The following is an 18968-nucleotide window of genomic DNA, read 5'->3' as shown; positions in this document are numbered from 1 at the left end:
TCCCTGGACCCCAAGAATGTTCACTGAAGTGATAGACCCTACATTTTTGTGGGTGGGACTTATTTCCCAATCTCTGGCATGCAGTTGTCCTTCCAAAGTGTATAAAGTGGTGGCTATTTCTTGCTCATCAGATCCCATCATCATCATATCCTCCATCTAATGGGCCAGCATGATGTCCAGGGGATAAGGCAGGTGCCTAAGCTCGGTCCAGACCATCTTATGACATAGGGCTGGAGCACTGGTATACCTCTTGGCTGGGACAGTAGAGATGTTTCTGGCTTTGCCAGCTGAAAACAAACTTCTGATGGTCTTTACTATCAGGTATAGATAAAAATTTTAAAAAAATTTTTAAAAGTACGTTTTTCAGATCAGTAACTGTATAACAGGTCCCAGAAGATCTGTTGATTGCTCCAGCAATGAAACCCCATTTGGAACAACAGCAGCCATTGGAGCCACCACCACCTCCCCTGCTTACGTCTACAATGATCCACTGTCCTCCTCCCAGATCCCTTTGTCTTCTGCATAGTCCAGATAGGCAAGTTGATGGGGTTGTGGTGGGAATCACCCCTCTGGCATCTTTCAAGTCTAGTTGGTGGCACCAATCTCCGCAATCCCTCCAGGAATGTGGTATTGCTTTTGGCTTGCTATTTGCAAAGGCAGAAAGTTCTAGTGACTTCCACCCGGCTCTTCCTACCGTGATATCCATCAACTCCGTGGTTCAGGGAACCAATGTTGGAATTCTTATAATTGCTCAATGTATCTATTCCAATTATGCATTTCAGCATTGAGCAAATATCCACAGGATGGATTCAGTGACCAGTTAGGCTTTCTGTGGGACAGAATTTCCCTGAAACTCTGTTGATCACCTGACTCCCATAGCCCCACTCTGACTAACAAACCACTAGCTCCCGGGGTTCCAGGAACTCGAGTCAGTTCCCACCCAGTGTCCACTCATGCTTGGAAAATCTGATTATCTGCTTTCCCCTGGTGTACAGCTGCCTGGTAAATGACCACAGGTCTCCTCAGAGAAGTCTAGGAGAAAGATTACCAGCATACATTTGGGCAGCATAACAGCGTCCTACCTCCAAGGATCCCAGCCCCTCCTTTCATCGAAGGCTCAAGTGTAGGACGTGATCGAGGTGCAATGACTCTGTGTTGGTCATCCAGCTCTGAACTCATTCACTAGTCCCAGAGCTCATCCACTAATTCAGATCCAGCAAGACTTTAGTAGGCTGCCCACCTATTTCATTTCAAACTAGGAAATGCCAATGAGCTCTGCAAGTCAGCCTGTTCTCATTCCTGGTTGGGCTTCACTCTCTAATGGAAACCACGCGATCTGATCTTTGCGTGTCAGTGCCCGCAGGATCCCTGCCACCTCTGGTCTGTCGTGCCTATAGAATTTAGAGTTCCCAGTTCAAGGGCAGCCATTTCCCCTAGGATTTCTGACCTTCAAAGAAGAGCCACCACGAAGCTCTTCAAGGACGCTAGGAGTCCTTCCTAGGACTTTATTTCTGACAGCCACATGACAGCTGATGATAGTGACCTCACTGTGGCTCTTTAACACCGCCCCCCCCCATGGTATAGCTAGTCTTAAATGACAAAGCCACTCAGTATTCCAGTCTTTCTAAGCCTATGTGGGTTTCTTTCCAGCTTAACTGAGATATCATCAATAAATAAAAATTCTATATATTTACGGTATACAGTGTGTTGTTTTGATATAAGTATATATCATGAAATGATTACCACAATCAAGCTAATTAACATTTTTCATCACCTGTGTGTGTGTGTGTGTGTGTGTGTGTGTGTGTATGTGTGTGTGTGGTGAGAACTCTTGAGATCTACTCTCTTGGCCAAATTCAGTGTTACTGTAATAAACGCAATATTATTAACTATGGTCACTGTGCTGTATATTAGATCTCTGGAATTTACTCATCTTGTATAATTGGAGCCTTGTGCCCTTTGACCAGCATCTCCCCATTCCTCCCATCCCCCAGCCTCTGGCAAGCACCACTCCACTCTCTGCTTTTATGAATTTGATTTTTATGGATTCCACTTGCAAGTGATATCATGCAGTATTTATTTCTCTTGTGTCTGGCTTATTCTACTTAGCATTGTGTCCTCTGGGTCCCAAGCCTTTTGGATACTTTCTTTCAGAGCAGGACTCAGCAAACTACGGCCCAGGGACCAAATCTACTGGACAGGCTGTTTTGTATGGCCTCGAGGCTAAAAATGGCTCTCACATTTTTTTAAATTTATCTGAGAGAGAGTGAGTGAGTGCATGGTGTGGGGAGGAACAGAGGGAGAGGGAAAGGGACAAGTAGACTCAGTGTGGAGCCCGACGAGCCAAAGGCAGATGCTTAACCCACCCAGGCGTCCCAGTTTTCACATTTTTAATTGAAATAAAATCAAAAGAAGAATAATATTGTGTGACACATGCAAATGATATGAAATCCACATTTCAGTGTCCATAAATAAACTTTTATGGGGACACAGCCATGCTCATTCTTTTACCAATTGTCTTTGGCTGCTTTTCCACTCTAAAGCCGGAGCCGCAGCCGGCACTGGCTTATAAACACTAAAATATATCCTATCTGGCCTTTTACAGACAAGGCTTGCTGATGCGGGCTCTGCGGGTTTACCAAGGAACCTCTGACATTTTAACCTAGGACAGGACACCTTTGGGTACACAGGTCCGTCAAACAACCAAGCAAACCATCAGAGGTATTCTTGGACCCTTATGTTCGAGCATCGAAGCTAGAATCTCTGCTTTCTTGGGCCACATCAATACATTTGGTCCGATCCAATTTTATGTTCTGCCCCTACCTTGGTTCAGCACACCAAAGACCCATTTCTACGCACATTCTGCAGTTTTCTATGGATGGAAATTGGCAGTTGTTCTGGGGATCTCCTCACAGTTCCTATTGTGCTCCTCGCCCTTTGGGTTCTGTTGAGACTTGAGTCTGGCTACAGGTCTTAGAGGCAAGAACAAAATCTTAGGAGGATCACCAGCTCCTACAAAGGGCGCTGCCTGAGGAAAGGCCATTCCGGTTCCTTCAAGCAAGAGGAGACCATCCTCCCCAGACAGGGGTGCAGGCTCACTCGATGGGCAAAGGAGACATGACAGCCTTGTTAGAATCTGCCCTTATAACCCAAACCCACTTTTTGGGCTCCTGTTTCTTCCCCTTCAGTGCCCTAACATTAACCAAAGGACCCTGTAAGGTGGATGGGAATTGTAAATTTAGCTGCCCACAGGATTTCACTTTGAGCATGGTTTTCAGAACGCTGGGCCCTCTCTCTGCAGGAAATGAGTTTCTCTCCCCGCAGTCACAGAAACGTTCAAGTTCCCTCGGACAGCTCTTGGGCTGGAGATATAAGGCTCTGAGCTCCCCATTTTCTCTCCTCACATTTTCCAGCCCTCTTAGAGGCAACCAGCCAACTCATTAACTGCCTTATTTTTACTAAAACGTCCTCTGGAAGCAAACACTTGGTCCCCCGGAGACTCGCTACTGATACAGGCAGTTATTGGTACTGATCTGAGTAACTGCTTTGCCACTTTGTGCCATGGGCTATCAGTGTCCCCTTTGCCACGGGAAACAGGGTCATTAATGCCTTTAAATCTGATTAGATCAGAGAACCAGTTGCCTGTGACCTTGGTGGTACATGTCCCGCAGAAGCCAGGGCTCCCCACCGTAGGGCTAGGTACGCAGCTGGTGCAAGGGTTGGAGGAGCTGAAAGAGGGGGGAGGTGGGAATAGAGGCAGGCCCGGCTCTGGCCTTCTACCAACGAGGTGAGTCGTCGCAGATAAACAGCGGCTAGTGGAAGCCACAAGGTGGCCACAGCTCCAACCTCGACCCCGCCATCCCCCATGAGAACGTCTTTTGCGTCCCACCTTAACCAGAAGCGTACAGGGAGGGGAAGGCTGGGAAATGTCATTTCACCTAGCCAAGTGGACACATCCCAGAGCCACCTCACTGGGTGTTTCCAAGGCTGTTTAATCTCCCCACAGGCAGGAGCTCACAGACTCACCCAACTCCCTCAAAGCAACACCTCACTGAAGCAAGCCTTGAAAGTCCCTCCCAACTGCCCCAAAAAGGCACGAGGTAGTTCCACGTGAAGAAAGCAGATTCCTTCCAGTTAGTGTGATGTGGCCTTAATTCTTCTAGAACAAGAATCTTGTCAGTATTGTACTCGGGAGTCTGGCTGCATTCCGAGAGCCATTCCATTAGGTCTTGGCAAGCCATCTCTCCCCTGATGTAAGAGCGGGGGAGGAGCTGTAGTTTAGACACCACAACAGAAAAAGGGGTCTTGTGCCAGAAGAGGTTGGGGCAGCAGATGGACAGCCTTTGGAGAGCACTGGGGGCCTTGCTGGAGAGATTTCTGGATGTCTTTTCCGAGCCTGAGAGTCAGTGTTCTGTCCCCTGGAGGTCTCCACAGACTCCAGTCTTGGGAATTACCTTTTCCTTTCATATTTGAATAAAAATAGCTTGAGTCCCCATCCTTAACTTGGGAGAACCTCAGCATCCTCCCCACCATATCCACACATTCCTTGGGGCCATTGTTTTCCATGATGGTGGTCAGAGTGTCATGGACTCAGCTAAAAGGCTACATTTCCCAATTTCTTTTAGCAGATAGAAGTGGCCAATCGGAAGTAAGTAGAAGTCTTTGGGAGGGGATCCTGGGATCCCTTTTTAAAAGGATGAAGCTCACCCAGTGGTGCCTTCCCCTCTACACCTTTTTCTTTTCTTCTTGCTTTTTTTCCTCTGGAACATGACATGATGGTTGAGGCTCCTGCAGCCATTTTGTGATCATGAGGATTAGAGCCACACGCTAAGGATGGCAGAGTGGTAAGTCAGTAGGAGCCTTGTCCCTTATGACACCAACGAACCCCTTCTCCAGTCTCGGACTACACACTTCATAGTTCTGTTATGTGAGGGAGAAATAAATCACCTTGTTGAAACCACTGTTGTTCCTGACTTATGGCTCTTGACATTGAATACAGTTTCTGCTTCCAGAATTCTTGGTGTGTGAGATAATAACTTTCCTTTGTGGCATTACCCAGGTCCCTCACTATAAGAAGATTGTAGTTTCCTACCTTCTTGAACGCAAACATGGCTGTGTGATTTGCTCTGGCCAATGAAATGTGAGCAGAAATGATGTGCATGTCCCTTCTGGCAAAGACTACAAGAGCCAGCGGTGTCACCTTCTTCTCTCTTCTTTCTGTCACTGATAGCCAGAGATGTTTCCAATGGTGGCTTCTCCATCACCTTAGGTCACATCATCGCTCCCAGGCAACCTATGATAAGCATGAGGTATGACTGCGAACACACCTTTGCCATTGTAAGCTACTGAGATTTTGAAAGTATTCCTGTCACTTTCCAGCCTGATACAGGGAATGAGGAGCTGACAAGCTTTCTGGAAAGCCTGGTGGAGTGGGCTCTAGGCTAAGATTTTGCAGATGATTTCCAGAACCTGACTATGGAGAAAAATTTGCCTCCACTCCTGTGTGCTGCTTGTTGACACTCACAAAATCACCACACCAAGCAATTCCCCGTGACCCCAGCTGGTCGTCCTACAATTCAGTTCAATTCTGACATGCACCAGAGTGAACGCGGAGCCCAGAAGGGAACGGATGGGTTCCGTGAGACTGCCCCCTCCCCGCACTTCTGACGCCCATGGATCGTAGGTCCCAGGTTACCCACAGCTTCTGTCAAATGTGATTACAAATTGGGGGTTTCCATGGTTCCCTCACCTTGGATTTGATTATTCGCTGGAACGGCTCATAGAACTCAGGGAAACACTTCTGTTTACCAGTTTATTATTATCATTATTGCTTACTCCAGAACTTCATATAAGTGGTAGTATTAGGAGTATAAGTACCCTCGAGCTTTGGTACCTGGCTCCTTTCACTCAGGCTAATGCTTCTGTGAGTCCTCCTTGTTGCTGCCGTGTTTCGTGGTGAGCCATATTCCTTCTCAGCATATGCCACAGTTTGTATCCACTCACGTGTGTGTGTGTAATATATACATGAATGACCTCCCCCCCGATGGATTAGGCCTCTGATTAGCAGCTGGTGGATGTCAATCAAAAATATTTTTCGAACCCCCCATACGTATATATCATACTACATACATCACAAATATAATATACTTGTATCCCACGTAATATGTCTATGCATATACATAGTATATATCACACATGTCCATATGATATATATCACATATAATACATGTTTGTTTTCAAGGGATTTATCCTATTTATTTTTTATTTGAGAGACAGAGACAGGAGAGTGAGCGTGCAAGCCAGGGGAGGAGCAGAGGGGGAGGGAGAGGGAGGAGGAAAGAACCTCAAGCAGGTTCCATGCTGGGTGCGGAGCCTGATGCAGGGCTTGATCCCAGGACCCTGAGATCACGACCCAAGCCGAAACCAAGAGAAGAGTATATAAAGAGTCAGATTATTTGGGGTGTACTCTGATGTTTTTCTTTTCTATTTTATTACTTTTCTATTTTTTCTTATTTTATCTATTTTTTCTAATTTAGTTTCTTTTTTCTATCTTATTACTTTTCTATTTTATTACTTTTTTATGCTACTCACAGCCCATGAAACTGGTTTCATAATCCATGAAGAGGCTGTGACCCGAGGTCTGTGAACTCTTGTTATGCAAGCCCCCGAGGGCAGGACCTGGTCTCTGTACTTTGTCGTGATGGCCCATACGCCGGGGGAGTGGCCTTTGCCCTGGGCCCCGCGCTGCAGAGGGCCTGCTCCAGCCGTGTCCGGCGGGGTCCCTCTCCGGGGCCTTCAGGATGTGCCCGCCAGAGCCTGCCCCTTTCTTGACCCTGCTCGGGGTCCCCGGGACCCTGGAATTCCCTGCCCAAATGGATTTGAGCCCTCCCCCTCCAAGGCCTGTGTCACCTTCTTGGTGGGCCTCCCCCTCCACCAAGAGGTGGCCCAGAGGCAGTCATTTGTAGTGGGGGGTGTGGATAGAGTTTGGATGGGCAGGCTGGGGAGTCCACACTCGTGTGTGAGGCCCTTCACAGTGACGAGGGATCTGGAGTGTAAAGAAAAGTAGGCCCCTGTGGGCCTGGGACCTCCATTTATTTGCACTTGGCCAGTTTCCTACCAAGGTGAGGGGTGAGCTCACATCCAGACGCCAGGCCGGGGTCTCGAACTGCCGTGGGCCCAATCCAGTGCTGACGCTCCCACCGGCCAGAGTCCCCATGGCCTACCCTCCCGTCCTTGCTGCCTCACACCAGCCAGGCCATGTTCTCTGGGTTCCCTGCCTTGGCTTTTGAGTCTGTGACCCCCTTCCTTCCCTCCTCGGGGGACACGTCCCCAATCCCAGCTGCTTTCTTCCGCTCCCCAGTCACGAATGATCAGAGGCCATGGGCAAGGACCACAGTGCTTTACTTTTCATCTGAACAGAATGGGTAACTTGGGGAGCAGTGCCCAGGGAGCCGTGCAGCCCTCTGGGTGGGCAGGGTGGGGAGGGGAGGGGCCTTGGGCCGCCAGCCCTGGCTCTGGCTCCATCCGGGTCTTCCCTCTCAGGCTGGGCTCTATTGACTATTCTGTAGGCTTCGCGAGGGGAGAGAGGTGGCTGGGCATGGTGAGCTGGTGCGGACTCAATCTTGGGGTGCCCATCGATTCAGTTGCAGGCCCCCTACTTCCAATGGTCTCACCTGTTACGATTCCGGCACAATTGGGGTAACCGCCTACACTTGCCACCTGCGGGTGAAGAAAAGGGTTCAGTCATGAGTTGGAACAACAGTGATTCGCGTGTGCTCTGGGTGCTAGGGGTCAAGGCCTGCCGACCCTGTCCCTCAGGAAGCTCCAGGGCAACCCTGAGCCAGAGATGAGGGGCACACGGGAGAAGAGCGAGTGCGAGGGCCCCAAGCAAGCAGCTTCCCACACACACAGAGGAGCTTGAAAACCCCTCTGAGCTTGTGTGTGATTTGTTCGTTCACCAAATATTTACTGCGCACCTACTACGTGCCAGGCTCTGATCTTGGCACCAGGAGCACAGCCAGGGACAGGAATGAATAAAATCCCTGCCCTGGGAGAGCTAACTTTCTAGTCGGGGAGACCGACAATGAGCAAAATGACTAAGTCAAGTGTACGGACAGTGATATCAGAGGGTGAAGTGGGATCAAAGAAAACTAAAGCCAGGAGGGAGGCAGGGAGGCCCAGGGGCCGGGGCCATCCTCACAGCATTGACTGGAGGGGCCTCACTGAGCAGGTGACATTTGAGCACATTGAAAGAGGTGAGAGGGGGAGCCACGTGGACATCTAGAGGAAGGGTATTCCAGGCAGAGGGAATAGCCAGTGCAAAGGCCCTGAGGTAGGAGGAGACAGGTGGGCTTAATGGACAACAGTGGAGGGGCCAGACCAAAGTGAATGAAGGGGCAGATTCCAGAAGACAAGTCTCCGGCTGCCACCTTTGCCTCCTCACTTCTTTCTACTCCCCACCAGGCTCGCACGGCCCCCGCCACCCCGGCCTCTTTCTGTGGTTACTGCAACACGCTCAGCTCATTCCTGCTTTGAACTTGCTGCTCCCTTTACCTGTTTTTTAAATTGTCTTTCTCATCATCAAGAATCAGTTGTGACTTTATCTCTTTAGAGGGAGTGTCTCTTCCCATCCCCCCTGGCTTGTTCTTCTGCTTTATTTTCCTTCTGGCAATGACCGCTCTGCTCACTAATGCACTCACCTGTGTACTGTCATCCCCCCACTGGATGTGAGCTCCCCGAGGGCGGGGACCGGGCACAGCATGGGCACAGAGTAGGTACCCACAAATGACTATCGCCAGAACCACTGCCGGCCCCAGAGCTAACTTTCAGGCTCCGCCCTCACACAGTCCTTCCCTGAATTTCAGGTGCTGCATGACCTTGGGCACACCCCTAGTTCTCTGAGCTTCACTCTTCCCAGGGTGGTCTGGGTGGGGGATGGCGGGAGGAGAGGGGTGAGGACAGGCCCCAGCACAAGGTCAGGATCAACAAATGGCAGAGACAGTGTTCCTCAAGCCCTGGACTTGGTGGGGGGCAGGAGGCACCCGCCATCTCTCCTCACCACTGCTAGTGTTCTGCCTCCCACCTCAGACAGAAAAGGATGTGGCTGTGTGCGTTCTCCTGATGGGGAAGTTAGGCAAGAAGGGCAATAACACTTGACGTAAGCTATATGGCTTCACGCAGAGCTTACAAATGGGAGGCCTGCGTGTTTTAGTTCATCTGCAGCATTTTATAAATTCATTTTTCTGCTCATTGTTCTCTCTCTGCCCCAATTCCCCATACAATGCTGGGCTCCATGCAACGCTGTCCCCAACCCCCAAGAGACTGCATCCCCTTGGCCCCTCGTCTCCTAGCTGAGCCCTCGCTGGGAGGCTGTGGCCCGAGAGAGAGGTTTGGGTTTCAGATCCCTTCCCCCTCTGCTCCCTCCTGGTGGGCTGGAGGGCGGGGGCGTGCAGGGGCTGGAAACCTCTCCCTGGAGCCACGGAGCCACGACCCAAGCCAGTGGCCCCGTCTACAGTTCTGTCTCCCACTAGTCCCTGGCGCCACCACTCCCTCCTGTTACCTCTCCAGGCTGTGGGGACACGGCTGCCCCTCCCCGTTGCCGTGCCATCCTGCTGTCACCAGAAGAAGCACCCAGCTGAGCTCAGCCTACATCTCCAAAGGGCATGTCTGGGCTAAGTCAATGGTGATCATTTTAAGCCATTGACTTCCGGAGTGGTTCCTACGGACATGTAGCTAATATGCCCTATTTAAAACAACTCTGCCCCAGGGAGGAGGGGCTTCAAGAACTGATCCCCTGAGTCAAAGTCCAAGCTGAAGCCTCCACCCTCCCAGGCTTGGGGCCTCCCCCAGTTCCGAGTCTTACTCGTGAGGATGACAATGCCAGTGATGAACAGCACAGCTGCGACCAGCAGCCCCCGCTTCCGGAGAGTGTATTCATCTGCAGAGAGAAAAGTGGAGTAGGACAAGAGGGGCCTCCCTCCCTGCCTCTTCCCACTCCTCCCATGGGTAACTTACCATAGGAGAAGGGGTCATCCTCACTGGAATCTGAGGGGACAGACAGGGAGCAAGTCAGTGTTCAACAAAAATTGTGGAGTGGAGCAGTGAATGACGGAGTCGGTAGGGAGGTAGGGAGGGAGGAGAACCTGGGTCTCAGCCTTGGGATACTTAGAACCAAGGCCTCATACAACGCACCACGTGACTCCCACCCACTCTCTACCTCAGCTCCTCACTCCAGCGCTCACCTCGATGGCCACCCCACTGGTGGCTGGACAAGGCCCCTCTCACCTCAGGACCTTTGCACTGGCTGCTGCCTCTACCTCCAACACCCCTGCCCAGACATCCACATGACTCCCCCTCAGCTCCTTCTCAGGGAGGTCTCCCCGGCCCTTTATGGAAAATACTCCAGGCACCTCTGCCTGTAATGCTACTTTGTTTCTCTTGATAGCAGCTTTAAACCACCTGATACACAATTCCTATAACTCATTTATTGTCTCTATCCCCCCACAAAAACGTCTGCTTCCCGAGGGAAGAGATTTTTGTCGGCTTCGTTCACTGCTCTCTCTCTCTCTGATACCTAGAACACAGCAGGTGCTTGTCAATGTGTTTTGAATGAATGAATGAACTCTCTACGTGACCTACCATTTCTACACCTTCAGTGGGGCTGGCTGGGCAGGAAGTGGAAGATAAGACCACAAGGGGACGGATCAAGGCATCCCTGAAACAGAGCTCCCTTGAGCTGATCTCAGAAGCAGGAGTAAGTCCAGCTGAGCACAGAAGAGCCCCTCAACTGAGCCCAGATGAAACTTCCAAACTGCAACCTTGGGAGCTGCATAAGTGGTTGTTATTTTAAGCCACTGAGCATCGCGGTGGTTTGCACTGAGCAATCGTTCATGGATTCGTTTGTCCATCCAGACATTTATTGGACGCCTACCTTATACCCGCCCCCCCTTCCAGCCTTGAACTCATGTATCCACCCAACACATGTTTACGGAGGACTGTTTCGTGCTGGGCATGGTTCCAGGTGGTAGAAATACACATGGAATAGGAAATCTCCTGTTTCCAGTCTGGGAAGGGAGTTACTGACCAGTCGGCCCGAGGATAGGGTCTGGCCTGCCGCCTTTGCCTGGAGACTGCCTCTTGGAGAGCGTGGTGCCTTTACTGGGCTCAGCCGAGGGAGTGGCTAGAAGGTGGCAGAAGGCAGAAGTGAGTTGTGGAGGAGACAAGGCACGATGACTTCAATTCCTGGGATCATGACTTGAGCCCAAGGCAGCCGCTTAACAGACTGAGCCACCCAGGTGCCCCACCACCTCACTTCTTAAGTATGAACCGACAGGCAAGGATCACAAGATGTTCGGGAAAGCCTTGGCCAAGGGAAGGCTCAAGCCAGACTGGCAGCAAGGACAGACGCATGGAAACCACAGAATGTAAAGGACTGTGTGCTGTGCGGGGCTCAGGCACGCTGGTCCTAGAGAGCCTGGGCTCACATTCTGGTTCTGCAGCTTTGGGCTGTGTGGCACAGGGCTGGCAGAGTAACCTCTCTAAGCCCCAGTTGCCTTCCTGTAAAATGAGGTTTTGACAGTTCCTACCACGCAGGGTGGCCATGAGCAGTGAATGAGTGAACATGGGAAAGCTTAGCACAGTGCCTGGCACAGAGCAAACTCCGCTGTTGCTGTCACCCCAGAGCTGGCTCTCCTCCTGGGAGCAGCTTCCCCTTTCTTTGGAGTGGGAGGGACTGCTCCCGCTTTCCCCAGTCCATCTGGTTCTATTGTAACACAGGCCACAAGGGGGAGCATGTGACCCAAGCTCCTTCTTCCCTGGGAGGAGGGCTCTGGTGAGCGAAGGCTCTAAGGTGCCTTTTACCACTTGATTTCATGACCCTCTCAGCCCAACTGAATTTCTCTCACGCATATTCAGGAACATGATATCATAACACAGAGTAACTCGGGTCAACAAGGACTCACAGCAAGTGAATCTAGAGATGTGAGAGTGTTTTCTCCATTGGGAAGAGTGGACACAGTCACTACACCTCCCCACACCTCCATTTTGGTGGAAAATAGAGTAGTTCTCTTCTCTAAGACATTTTATTTCCATCCGTGGTAAAATTGCTATAATAGATAGGCTCTGTCAGAATCAGATGCTTCACTGCCATCACTGGAAAACTACAATGATTATAAAAATCCACAAGGGGAATGACATGGCCTTGGAGGTGATGCTCTTGTGCAGTGCCCAGTCTGCACAACTGTGCATGCATGTCAGCCTGGGAATGGTCCAAGCTACAGTACCTTCCAGATGGGGCTGCTCTTCAAATATGGGTCACACAGGAATGGGAGGCCACCTGCTGGCTTCCCCTCAGCTCAGCTTCCTTTCCCATGCCTGTTAACTGACTCACTGGTCCTGAGGGGAACTACTTCTTCCCTGGCTCTGGTCTATGCAGTACAGACAGGGGTGACCATCCTCTCCAGCCCCAGAGTGGGCACAAGTCTCGGGCCTAACCAGTCAGAGCAATCCATTTCCCTGGCTCCCTTTGGCCATACGTGGGCGTGTGACCCCAGCTGGGCCGGGTGAGAGTCAGTTCTATGCCTTGGGCTACCGATGAGAAAAAGATGTACTCTATCTGCTGGGTTTATGACCTAAATAGAACTATCGGACTATATTTGCCACCAAGAGGGGAAAAGAAACTTGAGAACTTAAGAACATAGACAACAGAGCTGAAAAAGAGAGAGCAAGTCAGTTATGACAGTCCTCGAGCACCTAGATCCAGCTGTTCCTGAAATCCTATATCTGGACTTTACAGAACACATATAGCCAATAAATCTATTTTACTTTTAGTTGCGTTTGCAGTATTTTGCAAGTGAAAAGCTCCTGCTCTAACATGAAGAGGTACACAAAGGAAACATCTACATCCACATTTCCAGGTGCCAGCCCTATAAAGGAACCTGAAAAAAAAAAGTCCATCAGGTTTGGAAAACGCTGCATACTACAAGCTCCTGTAGGGGATGCTTGCTGCAAATGAGTGTTAATAGGACTCCAAGAAGTCCCACCAAAAAGAAATGTGTTTAACTTTAACTCAGAGTTTTCCAAATACCTTTGACCGCAAATCAAGACAGAGTTTTTTGAAAATGTATGAACAATTCCCCAAACGGGTGCTCTGAGAAATGTACTTGGGGAACTGTTGACCCAGATAGAGAATTAAACAAAATTTGTATGTTGCCTTTCTAGTCCCAGGCCGTACCTTCTGGGCCGGTCTTGCCTGTCCCCGGATCTGTGGCTAGGGGCGGGTGCACTCCCGTCGGTTGCTGGGACTGGGTCTCCTCCATCTTCGGGGTCTGGATCTCCTCCTCCTGCTCTCGTGTTGTTCCTACTCAGGTCAGATGAGTGAGGGAAGGGTGAGCAACAAGTGAAACAGGGGCTTGTAGATCCATAAAACATCAGAGGGCCCTCTCCCCCTCCTCTGGTTGGCAAAAATCAGGGACGGTCATGTTGCAGGTGTCACGGTGCGGGCGGGAAAGGGCGACACTGGCCTGTGGCTGGCGGTAGGGCGAATCTGCACAGCCACTTCCCAAGAGGCTTTGAAAACACATGTCGGTGTTCGTGTTCTTTGTCCCATAGCGTTGTGGGTAAACGCTGAGATCCGGGACCCCCAGTCCCACCTCAGTCCCTGACTTGTTGTGACACCTTGAGTGAGTTATTCTGAGCCTCTGTTTCCTTGCCTGTAAAGGAAGGCTGTTTTAGCTCAGAAGGTTTGGGTGAGGATTGAGTGAGTGAACACAGGTCAGATAGAACCATGACCAATATATCATAAGCGCTGACGGGGTTTGCTTAAGGAGGAGGGAACGAGGTTGCCTATTGCGTTGCTGGGTGTAGGAGAGAAGACTAAGATGTTCACAAGATGTGCAAGTTTTCCTTAACCATGCGCAGACATCCAAGCGGAGTACCAGACAGCAGTGCAAAAGAACAAGACCAGTGGTTTATACAGGAATGTGGGGAGAGCTTCTAAACATACCGTTGCATGGGGGGAAATAGTATGTTGCAGAACAATGATCATTTTGCAAACGACCAGCTCACAGGAACACGCTCCCCAGTCAGGATATTTTCTGCAGGCAATCCCCCTGTGGTCCAACATCTCTGGGGGGCTACTCCCCAACCAGCGCCAGCAGTGGGGGCCTCTTGGAGATGGCGGGGAGAGAACAGAATGGGGGATGGACCATGGGATTTCATCCCGCCTATAATATCTGTATCACTTCCAAGCAGAATGTGTGCATGTACTATGGTATCATTAAATATTCATGGAGAAAATCGGGGAGCACTTTTTGAATGATACCCCCAGAAACAATTCAAAACTCACTTGAAAACTCAAAAAAGGCAAAAGATACAGAGATTAAAAGAAGGAAGGTATGGCTTTGGCCCCTGGGGAGTTGCCTGGGTGTTTGCAAAGCTCTGTTCCTTAAGCTGGGTGCCGGTTATGCAGGGGATCGATTTAGAGTAATCTGCTTTAGTTCTATGTTTATGGGTTTTGTATTTTTCAATATGCATATTCTTTTTCACGATTTCAAAAGATTTGTTTCTTTTATTTTTTTTAATTTTTATTTATTTATTTGACAGAGAGAGAGATCACAAGTAGGCAGAGAGAGAGGAGGAAGCAGGCTCCCTGCTGAGCAGAGAGCCCGATGCGGGGCTCGATCCCAGGACCCCGAGATCATGACCTGAGCCGAAGGCAGAGGCTTTAACCCACTGAGCCACCCAGGTGCCCCTCAAAAGATTTGTTTCTAAAGAAGCAGAGGTGGGTGGCTGGTTGTCCCACCACAAAGTAAGACAGAGGGTTCAGAGCTGGGGGACCAAAATGAGTAACCAAGGACCCGGAGTGTCATGTGGGATAGAAAGAAGGAAAGGGGTCCGTCCCAGGCCCACGGTCCCGCCCCCTCCTCCACTCACCACCAGTCCGCGGAGTTGTCTGAGGGGTGGACTGGGGTTCTAGTTCTGCATCTGGAGTCCAGAAATAGGGAAAGAAGAGAGAGAAGATGTGGAGAAGGTCCATGGGTAGAGGAACAGGGGGATTTCTGTAGCCACTCAATTTTGACAAAATTGAAATGACTTAATTAACAGAACCATTTGCAAACACCCCAATGGCCTCGCCCACACCTGCCCTGCCTCAGCCTTCCCCTCCCACAGATTCACATGCCCCTACTCAGAACTCATCCACCTCTGGAAAGAGCCCCTGGAACTTTCCTTATGAACCACCATTCCCTGAGTCTGGGTCCGCTTCATTCAGTGAGGCCGGCACCAATCTTATTGGGGTTGGAACATGAGACTGGGGTCTGGCCGATCAGCTTTGGCCTATGGCCACAATGATCAGTTCATGGCTGGACTTGTCACCTGAGCGTGGTCAGGGACGCTCAGTTGTGGGAATTTTGCTGGATTGGGGAAGGAGAAACCCGTTTTCCTCCAGCTTCCTAACAGGGCAGATGGAAGCCTCAGGCCTCTAGGGGCCGTCTTGACCCCATAAAAGGATTGCCCAGCCAAATCAGAAAAGATAGAACTGAGAGATCGAGACAGGTTCCTGATAGCATCATTTGAGCACCTAGACCCAGCCATGCCTGAAGGCCTATCACCAGACTTTCCGACTGCACAAATCCAAAATTCCTGAGGGGTCGGAGCTTGAGATTTTTGTGGCTGTTGTTATTTGCAGTGACAGGATCTTGACAGATCTATCTCTCTTTCCTCACCTGGGGCTGGTGTCACAGCACGAACGTTTGATCTGTTTGGGTCTGCTGGAGAAAAAAATGTGGCCTCCTTCGATATCTGTCCTGGGAAACCAAGGGCAAGGAGTCAGAGAGGAGCCTCTGGCCCCGCTTCTCTCACCAAAATTCCATCTTGCCCTCCCCTCTGAAGCTGTGGGCAGTAGCTCAGGACATACTGGTGGAGCAGCAGACAGACAGACAGACATTTGAATAGTGGTATCCATCCACGGTCCTGGAAGTGTTTTAAGAAACGCTCATGCCCAGCACTCCTTCTCCAGCCCCTCTCCCTTGCCCATCCTTGTGGGAAAGGAGAGGTGATTTAGCCTCATGAGCCCAGGTCCTAAAGTTAGCCAGGGCTGTGGTCTCAAATTCTCCTTCCAGCGACTTCCTTCCTATGTGACCTGGAGCGGGTGAAGTCCTCTCTCTGAACCTCAGCTGTCTCATCTGCAAAGATGGCATACTACCTGAATCTGCTTCTCAGGGCTACAGACAGGGTGAAAGGACACGGCAGAGGGAAGGGTCTCCTCTACTCCCTGATATGCAGCCAGAGCTGGATACAGCCACTGCTCCTGCCCTGGCCCAGCCTCACCCTCTCTGGCTTGGATACCCCTCCCTGGGCTCCCTGCCTTCATCCCTGCCCCCTGCAGTCTGCTCCCTCCGGCAACCAGAGGGGCCTGTCAACCCCTGGATCAGGTCAAGATCTTGCTTGTGCAGAGCCCTCTCCTTGCTCCTAATACAAGCCAAAGGACTTGTGGGGCCTGGGCCCTCCCCCTCTCCCCTCTATCTGGTCCCCTCTCATCCCTCTCACCCTGCCCTTGTTCACCCCAGCCCAGCCACTTGGCCTGCCCACTGTTCCTTACACTCACTGGACAAAACTCATCCCCCAGATGCCTGCTTGGCTCATTCCCTCATGTCCTTTGAGTGTCTGCCCAAATATCACCTCCTAGCGAGGTCTTCTGGGGCTACCCCGTCTAAGCAGTCCTAATTACTCTGCTCTGTTTTTCTCCATAGCACTTACCACCTTCTAGCATGCCATATAGTTTGCTGATGGATTGTTTATTGCCTGTCTTTCCCAGCTAGAATGTGAGCTGCCGTTTTATGTGATGCTGCTTCCCCCATGCATAGAATAAAGCCTGGCACACAGTAGCTGCTCAGTGAACACTGGCGAATGACTGAAATAATACGTGAAAACCATTTTAACAAAGACAAATGGGGCAGCTTGTGACCTGGATTCTGGGGGCAAGAAAGATGGTTGTATCCCAGCCTCACTGCTCACTGGCACACGACACTTCCCTTTGCTGAGCCTCGGTCTCCTCATCCATAAAATGGGCATGACCGTATGCATAACAGGGTAGGGCTTCAGTTGAAATGAGTTCCCCTAGGCACACACGCCATGTAGAAAGCACCTGCAAATGCCCACCATGAGTACTGTCTTCTAGAAACCCTCCCCAGGGAGGACTGAGACAGTTCTAACTCTCGGACTGGCCCCAGCTCACCCCCTTTGCCTAATCATGTATCACCCGGCTGTCCAAGGAGCAGCTTTGCTGGGAGCCTAGGGTTCCTGGCTGCTCAGTAGAAAATTGACACCAGTCTCCCAGCCAAACCAAACTCAGTGAGTTCTTCTTGGAGGTGAAATGAAGATGCTCAGCAGGACAGGCTCTGGCCAGACTCATTGGAAGCAGCCACCCAGGTGCGAGGTGTCCAAAGAGGGTGTAACCCCAGTCCCCTCCACCAAGCCCCCACTTCCTGGTGCTGCCTCAGTAGGAGGGTGGAGACACAGGGCAGGCCATCGAAATCCACTGGGCGCCCGCCCACCCCCCACCAGTGTACTCAAGGTGGGGCACTCTGGGGCAGAGTGGGGACAAGGGCTCAGCCTTACCTCTGGTGGGGAGAATCAGGCCAACGATGGTGAGGAGACACAGGCGACCAGAGGGCGACATCTATGGGGTGAGCGGGAGCTGGAGTCAGCCATGATGTCACTAGGCAGAGCCCCCCGCCCCCCCCCACACACACACGCTGGTCCCGTGGGGATCCTGCAGCCCCTTCTTTACCCAGAGGAAGCACCTCTGGCTTCAAGGACCCCCCCCCCCGCCAGGGCTGACAGCTGGTTTCCGGGGCAGAAGGAGGGTTCTAGAAGTGGAGGGAGGCCCCCAGCAACCACCCCCTTCTTCCATCTGCAGGCCCCCATAGAAAACAAGAAGCATCAGACCAAAAGGGGCTTCCAGGAGCAGCCACCGCACAGGGACACCCCTGGGGCAGAGAAGAACTTACCCCACCAAGGCTGAGCCTACAAGGCACAGGAGTAGATCAGGGGGCCTGGTGCCTCCCTCCGGGGCTGTCCCCAGAGGCTGGGAGTCAGCAAGGAGGGGAAAGAGGAAGAATGAGTAATGTGCTCCCGATCTCAAAGGAAAAAGTGAGCTGGTGTTAGGGGCCTCACCGCCTCAGGGACAATAGAGCAGGATGCTGGGCACCTCTTGGAGACCCGGCCGGAGAGGGATGGCGGAGAGCTGGGGAGACTGAGGCAAGAGGAAGAGGAGCCCGCAGCCCACCGTAGTGCCCGAAGAGCAGGCGCGCAGACTGGAGCATGAGCAGGGGGCAGAGAGGCACGAAAAGAGCAGTCCTCCCGGCACCTGAGCCCGGCCCCTGCGCAGAGGGGAGGCGGGCGCAGGCCGATCGGAGGAGAGACTTACGTCAGAGCCGGGGGTCCCAAGCCCGCAGCCTCGTGGACAGAGGGCAGCGGCGGTGGCTGCGTCCCGGCGGAGGGTGTGGCCAGGGGAGAGCTGGCGGGCGGGGACCGAGACGGGCTCAGTCATTTCCTCTCGGGTTTCCTGGCTTCAGAGCCCGCGGTGGGAGCAGGAGGGGGAGACGCTGAGGGCGATGGGGGGCAGGGGTGAGAGGCCGGTTCCTGGCCTCCACCCTCCGCTGGGGGGAGGAGGGCGGGAGAGCACCGGCAGGTCTTGGTGGGTGGGAAACCTTTGGGGAGGCAGAGGAGCGGGGGCGGGGTGTCTACTCTGGGGTGGCGGGGCCGGCGGGGAAGCGACGGGAAGGGGCGACTGGGGAGGAGGCGTGGAGCCCGGGAGGGAAAACTCCCGGGTCTCTGAGACTGGGGAGGCCACTGGGGCGCTGGAGGAGGGGAGGAAGAAGGAGGGGTCAAGCCTGGGGATGGGAGAGAGCTCCCCCAAGGTTCAGTTTTGCCCTCTCCCCCATTTTGGCCCCACAGATGAGAGCTCA

At 51.9% G+C, this 18968-nt stretch overlaps 1 protein-coding gene across 3 annotated transcripts; it reads right to left on the bottom strand.

Annotated features, from left to right (window-relative positions):
* Nucleotides 1-7382: 7382 nt before the first annotated feature.
* Nucleotides 7383-18561, bottom strand: FXYD5 (FXYD domain containing ion transport regulator 5). Of its 3 annotated transcripts, none has more exons than XM_080829145.1 (9): nucleotides 18428-18492; nucleotides 17617-17677; nucleotides 15723-15803; nucleotides 14932-14982; nucleotides 13232-13357; nucleotides 11084-11179; nucleotides 10015-10044; nucleotides 9863-9937; nucleotides 7383-7719 (listed from the first exon to the last, which is right to left on the bottom strand). In XM_080829145.1, the coding sequence occupies exons 2-9, from the start codon at nucleotides 17675-17677 to the stop codon at nucleotides 7670-7672; spliced, it is 570 nt and encodes a 189-aa protein (XP_080685271.1). In that variant the 5' UTR covers nucleotides 18428-18492; the 3' UTR covers nucleotides 7383-7669. The 3 variants fall into 3 exon arrangements, with proteins under 3 accessions (XP_080685271.1, XP_080685270.1, XP_080685269.1); XM_080829144.1 differs by lacking the exon at nucleotides 18428-18492 and adding an exon at nucleotides 18009-18386; XM_080829143.1 differs by lacking the exon at nucleotides 14932-14982 and having other exon boundaries at nucleotides 18428-18561.
* Nucleotides 18562-18968: the final 407 nt, after the last annotated feature.

The sequence above is a fragment of the Martes martes genome, assembly GCF_963455335.1.
Source record: "Martes martes genome assembly, chromosome: 17".
Classification (NCBI taxonomy): Eukaryota; Metazoa; Chordata; class Mammalia; order Carnivora; family Mustelidae; genus Martes; species Martes martes.
This window is presented reverse-complemented; position numbering and strand designations above follow the sequence as displayed.